This window comes from Acanthisitta chloris, unplaced genomic scaffold (genome assembly GCF_000695815.1).
Source record: "Acanthisitta chloris isolate BGI_N310 unplaced genomic scaffold, ASM69581v1 scaffold3215, whole genome shotgun sequence".
NCBI lineage: Eukaryota > Metazoa > Chordata > Aves > Passeriformes > Acanthisittidae > Acanthisitta > Acanthisitta chloris.
The window spans coordinates 47,100-53,404 of record NW_008672975.1 but is presented as its reverse complement, the minus strand read 5'-3'; the positions used below and the strand labels follow the sequence as shown (position 1 = coordinate 53,404).

General features: G+C 40.7%; 1 protein-coding gene across 4 annotated transcripts; it reads right to left on the bottom strand.

Moving 5' to 3' along the window:
• Positions 1-2,352: 2,352 nt before the first annotated feature.
• On the bottom strand, positions 2,353-5,433 carry LRRC8D (leucine rich repeat containing 8 family, member D). Of its 4 annotated transcripts, none has more exons than XM_009074713.1 (3): positions 5,170-5,433; positions 4,234-5,052; positions 2,353-4,046 (listed from the first exon to the last, which is right to left on the bottom strand). In XM_009074713.1, the coding sequence occupies exons 1-3, from the start codon at positions 5,431-5,433 to the stop codon at positions 2,667-2,669; spliced, it is 2,463 nt and encodes an 820-aa protein (XP_009072961.1). In that variant the 3' UTR covers positions 2,353-2,666. The 4 variants fall into 4 exon arrangements, with proteins under 4 accessions (XP_009072961.1, XP_009072963.1, XP_009072964.1 ...); XM_009074715.1 differs by having other exon boundaries at positions 4,234-5,048; positions 5,184-5,433; XM_009074716.1 differs by having other exon boundaries at positions 4,234-5,039; positions 5,184-5,433.
• Between the last annotated feature and the right edge of the window lie 872 nt (positions 5,434-6,305).

Here is a 6,305-nt window from a genome sequence, read left to right as displayed (position 1 = left end):
GGAAAATCAGAAACACCAAAAAAAGCTTTTAAAAGCCAGACCAATATACAGCCACGTTCTGTGCAACGCTGCTATTGAAAAAGGGGGGGAAATGATAAAAAATAAACTGTTTTCCTAAATAGCATAATTATTTTGTCATCCTCCAACTCTTCCTCCCTCCTACACACAATTTCTTGGAAGCTGAAATGACACTCAACAGCAAATACAAAACATACACCAATAGTATATTCCACAGGTTTTTTTAGAGTCAATAGTCCAGCAATTTTAAAGTGATCTATGTGCAAAAATAAACAAATGAAGGAGTTTCTTCAAAAAAAAATAAAAATCTACTGCAGCTTTAATTTCTATTTAAAAAAAAAAGTCTGAGGATTAGCACTAAGTTTCCCAGTAGGGGACAGATCAGTAACTGCAAGTACTCTGCCTAACCTGTGACTTGGTGTTGCAAAACTATCAATATCCCAAGTTTACTACCTGCTGGCAAGTGGAAAACAGCCTGTATCCCCATAAGAAGTAGGAAAACCACTATTCATAAACTAGTCTTCTGATATACATAAACATATGGTGCAGGTATGTATTCAGAGACTGCTACCTACAGCTCAGAACAGTCCTCCCAGCAGGACTAACAGTAAATTATTAACAATAAAATGTGCAAGACTCCTAAGAGCAGTATTTGAAATGTTCCTGCCTGCTCAATGCCTCTAGGCCTAAACTATCCCCTCGTTAATAGTGGTGTAAGTCAGGGCAGCTCTGGTGAAGTTACAGTAGAAATCGCTGTGCATGAGGATTTCTGTGTGAGAAGAACAGTCCCTTGAACTACAGACTAGTTCAGTCCTGACCACACTACAATAGGGAATTGTGTTTAAACCATGAGTAATCATGTAATCATCTCCCAGCATAGTACTTCTTTTCTGCACACATGGAATGTAAATGACCGAGATTTACAACTGATGATTTTGCAGATTTAATGGATTATATTTCTTTAATGGTTCTGGCAATGCAAACTCAGTTAAAAAAAACAACACCAAAAAAACCAACAAAAAAATCCCACGCTCACTGCTGTCTGCTTTTTTCTTTATTTGATGACTTATCTGGCACACAGTTAGGGTTTTCTAACAGTGCAAAAGTGTTCAAAGACATCAAATTACTTGGGCTGAGGAGAAGGGTGGTCCTATGGTAAAATCTAGGTGTGGAAGACACACCACAATAGGTGATAAAGCTTAATCACATTTGAGTAAATCACAACTCTTATGTCTGTCATTAGTCTAATAAATGGAGCAGATGCTCCAGGTCCTAAGCAAGGGCTGTGAAACAAATCACCAACTCATACAATGCCTTGAGTTCCCTAGATGAAAACTCAGAAGGAGAGCAAAACACGAGCAGTAAAGTCACTTGGTGTTTAATGGCTTTCCAAGTCACCTTGCAAAACAGTTTAAATATCAAAGCTATCCCTACCTTGAAAGCCAAGTGGCAGTATTCTCCCTTTTACCACCCACTGCTGCATGGGACAGAGGAGCGTGATGGAAGCCAAGGGAGGGTGAACGGCCTTTGCCAGTGTAAAGGAGTAGCACACCAGACCACAGAAGACATATCACCCAACAACATGAGGCCTTGAGGACAAAAAAAAAAAAAAAGAAAAAATGAAGGCAAACACACTGCCTAATGCAAACCATTGAGGTACTGGAGAGTGTCCAGAGAAGGGCAATGGAGCTGGTGAAGAGTCTGGAACACAGGTCTTATGAGGAGCAGCTGAGGGAGCTGGGGGTGTTCAGTCTGGAGAGGAGGAGACTCAGTGGGGAACCTTATTGGTCCCTACAACTGCCTGAAAGGAAGTGGGGGTAAGTCTTTTCTCCCAGGTAACAAGCAATAGGACAAAAGGACACAGGTTCAAGTTGTGTCAAGGAAGGTTTAGATTGGATGTTAGGAAAAACATCCTCACTGGAAGAATGGTCAACATTGGAACAGACTGCCTAGGGAAGTGGTGAAACCACAATCCCTGGAAGCATTAAAAAAAACACATAGATGTGGTGTTTAGGGATATGGTTTAGTGGTGGACCTGGCAGTGTTAGGTTAATGGTTGGACTCAATGATCTTAGAGGTCTTTGCCAACCTAAACAATTCTATGATTCTATGAAACCACATACCTTAATGCAGGAAAATGGTGGTTCTGGTGCAGTTCAAATCACAGCCAAACTGGTTTCATTTGCCAAGGATGGCTAAACACTAACAACACAATTCAGTATGTGTTTCAAGTGCTGTTAGACCCATACCATATCCAACATTTATCCTTGGTTTTCCTCCCCATAATGCACTAAAGTAAAACCAGACCTTAAGGAATAACTTGCATAGTAAGAAAAGGTCATCAATTTAATCATTTACTTTAAGCAGGCAAGCAAATTTGTAAACATTCAAAAGCGGCAGCATCCAAGTTACAAACAATTTAAGGAAAAAAGAATTGAGACTATTAAGGTTCTTTATCCTCTCAAAAATTTTGGAAATGATCTTTTAAAACACTGCAAACACTGAACACTCAGTTACACCTCTCCTAATCCTGCTAGCAAGTCGTGCCTTCCAAGGAATTCTGCTTTCTAAAACACACGATCTCACAATTACCATAATTCTTAGTATTTGCCGTTTGGAAGTCAGCTACCAGAGCATTTCACCTCAGTCTAAATCCCATTAGGAAAGGGAATGCTTGTGTCTTGATTCAACACCTCTTTAACTTCTGAGGGCAAAGCATCAAAGAGGTGATCTTCCACTATGAGCCCACTTTTCCTGAGAAGCTGACACTGCCCCAGCGTAGCTGGCAGACGGTCCAAGCAGTTTCCCTTCAGTTCCAGATGAGTCAGCTGCAACAGTTGACTTACTTTATCTGGGATTGAGGTAATACAGTTTTGTCCCAGACTCAAAGTCCTCAATTTAACACATTTAAACAACTGTTTTGGCAAAATGTCGACTTTATTTCCTGTGATGTGAAAATGCTGAAGATTTTGAAGCAAACCTATTTCCACTGGAATCACTGCAATTGAGTTGTAGCTTACATCTAAACACCTAAGTTTCTGTAAACTGAACACTGCAACTGGTAAGGTTTCGAGTTTGTTATTGGAGAGATAAAGAGACTCCAAATTCTTTATGTGGGTAATGGAGGAAGGAATGCTGACTATTTTATTGTGCCACAGCTTTAAACAAGTCAATCTTTTCAAATGCTGGAAACTGATGATTTCTTCAATTGTGCGTATGCTATTTGACTTTAAATCCAGTTCCTGTAAGTTAGAGAGACTGAAGATGGCATGGGGAATTCTCTCCAGTTCACAGTTCTGCAGTTCCAACTCTGCAACATTAGTCATTTTCTTAAGGCTATTGAGTACCACAAGCTTAGTGCCATCATTATGAATGACTAGTTTTGTCAGATGTGGTGCTACATCTGTGATATTGGGGGGAATTTTGGTCAAATTGCTCTTCACATGGAGAATTTTAAGGTGTCTCAACTCTCTAAGAGATTCAAGCCCTATCATTTTATTGTTTTCAGAATTCAAGTTGCCTATCAAGTACAATTCACGGAGGGTTTTGAGCAAATACACCCACGCGGGAATTTCTGCAACATCTGTGAATTTCACATGAAGGCATCTCAAGTGGTCCCGGAGGAAGCTGAAGGCAGTCTGCTCGACCTTCGCAGGGCAGTGGTACAGATGAAGTTCCTGAAGGTTTGTCATCTGGGAAATTTTGGCTGTAATTTTTGCTTCAGGAATCAGCTCTAGTTTCAACACATCCAGATCAGTCAGATCAAACACTGCATCAGGGACCCCTGACAGCATGAAGAGATGCAACTCCTGCTTGTCCTGGGCATTGCGGGAAACGTGTTGCCGAAGCTTTTCGTAAGTCCATTCGTGGTTTAAACTAATTCCGCGTAGTTTATTCTCGCTTACCTCTGACAAAAAGACACCAAATCGCTTAGAATACAGTTGGTCATACTGATCTACCATATGCAAGAGAAAGGCAAAATCATTTTTGACATCAGGGATATCACTGAAGCTACTCTCTTCTCTGACCTTTTCAAGTGTTGCCGAAGCTTTTCGTAAGTCCATTCGTGGTTTAAACTAATTCCGCGTAGTTTATTCTCGCTTACCTCTGACAAAAAGACACCAAATCGCTTAGAATACAGTTGGTCATACTGATCTACCATATGCAAGAGAAAGGCAAAATCATTTTTGACATCAGGGATATCACTGAAGCTACTCTCTTCTCTGACCTTTTCAAAAGAGTATTAAAGGTATTCTTTTTTTTGAAGAGCCAGAAAAGCGTGTAGAGGCAGATAAAACCATATACACAGATGAGGGAAATATAGCTGATAAGCAGCTTCTTCAACATGTAAGCCATATTGTGTGTACATTCAAACTGTGTATAGCCAATCAGGTGTTCCACTTTCGGGTTGCAGATGTGTTCAAAACTAATGGTGTTGACAAAGTTTGCAGTATAGCAGAGAATAAATATGAACTTGACAGTCTTGATGACAGTCTGGCCTACATAGAGCTTATAAATCAGATCACTGTCTTCCACATGAGCCCGGAACTTACGGACTTTCTCAAACAGAGCTTTGGCTTGTTCTCCATCTTTCTTATCTAAAATCGTGACGCTGGGAATCTCAATCATCGGCTTGTCAGCTGAAAATTTGAAGCCAGACTTGGTTATCATGGGAGTGCTAGCACTTGGGCTTCCTTCATCACTGCTAGTGGAAACATACTTGGGCAGGGACTGGGCACCAGTTAACCTCTGTTTGTTCTCCTCGGAGTCCTCGCATGCAGTTTCAGACAAGGCTTTTGTAGTCCAAGGGGACTCAAAGCACTTTCCTAATATAGACACAAAATGCTCAATTTTTGAGCAAGTCTTGGGATACTTGAACCAAAAATTGCTACTGACAATTAAAATGATAGTATGGATGAGAACAAGATAGGGAAAATACTTTGAGTACCAAGGAAGAGCCAAATGATAGCACATCTGGTTAATAAATACATACTGCTGAAAATCCAAATTTGTTCTACGGCCTGAGGAATCTTTCTGGTCCTTCTTTGGCTCCTGGCCTGATTCAGTGGGTTGATACTGAGTAGCTGTGCTCAGAGGAACATCAGGCGTTACAGTGGCGTCACTTCCGAAGGGAACAGTTGTCATTGATGCTTCCTCTCCTTGACCAGTGGTTGTTTCAACAGTGGTAAAGTCAGCCTTCCCTGATGTACCAGGCTGTACTTTTGAATTTACAGTAGACTGCAAAACTGGCAAGCAGACCACCTGGTCTTTTGTCAGCTGCATGGTTCCAGCAAAAATGGCAACCATTAACATAACAACAGCTAGATAATCCATAAACACATCCCACCATGGTTTCAAGATACGGTAAGTTGGCTGGATGTCACTGAGCGATGCAACTTCTGCAAGGGTAAACATTCCTGCAAAAGAACAAAGACAAAATCAGTATTGTTGACTGGTGAGATGATTTTACCGTTTAAAAAACAATCCCAGCATGACATATAGATCTTCAGAAGGTCCCAGTTTTCATTATGTTTCTTCCCCTGTCACACATTGTCCTTCATTCCACTCAACACTGTCTTCTCAAAGGATATGATAAAAATGATGCATTACTTCAGCAGCCAAACAGAAATCTTCTCACTTCAGTCTCGATCGTATTTACATATCTTTGCCACTTCACAGCACCAAAGCCTGCTCTGTGCAAGAGAAATATCTGGAAGGTAAAGTGCTGTAGCTGATACATATCAATCCCAAGAAATGCAACTATGGACTACGTTGCACAAAATCAAACTGTGTAAAAATGACTGCTTGAGCCTGAACATGCAAAATCCAGCACTAACATTATTTTGTAATATCCTGCATTGAAACAAAATAGCGTTTCCTAAATGCTTTGCACCCTGCTCATGACTTGGACAGCACGTTTTAGTGCTCTTGTTATGCCGTGAGCAAGGTCTATCATTTCTTCTTATCTAACCCAGTAACACAGCCAGTATCTCCTACTCCTTGCTACTGAGTATCCACGTATCTGACCTTTCCTTTCTAAGTAGCCCTGCACAAGTGAAAGCCTTGCATTTACTTTGTGAATATTTGTCACAATTTTTTCTATGCCTGGAAGTTTAAAAGAAAGAAACAGTTGGATGGGGCCCTGAACAACTTGCTCTAGTGAGGGACATCCATGCACATGGCAGGAGGGTTGGAATTAGAGGATCTTAAGGTCTCTTGCAACCCAAACCATTCTATGATTCTATGACTGGACCAAATGGTACCGTATACATTTTCCCCCAATTAAT

Excerpts from the sequence above, each read along its gene's own strand:
- LRRC8D (XM_009074713.1), bottom strand. The coding sequence starts at position 5,433 with ATGTTTACCCTTGCAGAAGTTGCATCGCTCAGTGACATCCAGCCAACT. Across the intron at positions 5,053-5,169 it reads CCACTGGTCAAGGAGAGGAA|AAAGATTCCTCAGGCCGTAG; the intron begins GCATCAATGACA and ends AAGAAGGACCAG. Across the intron at positions 4,047-4,233 it reads TGAAAAGGTCAGAGAAGAGA|GTCAGAGAAGAGAGTAGCTT; the intron begins GTAGCTTCAGTG and ends ACACTTGAAAAG.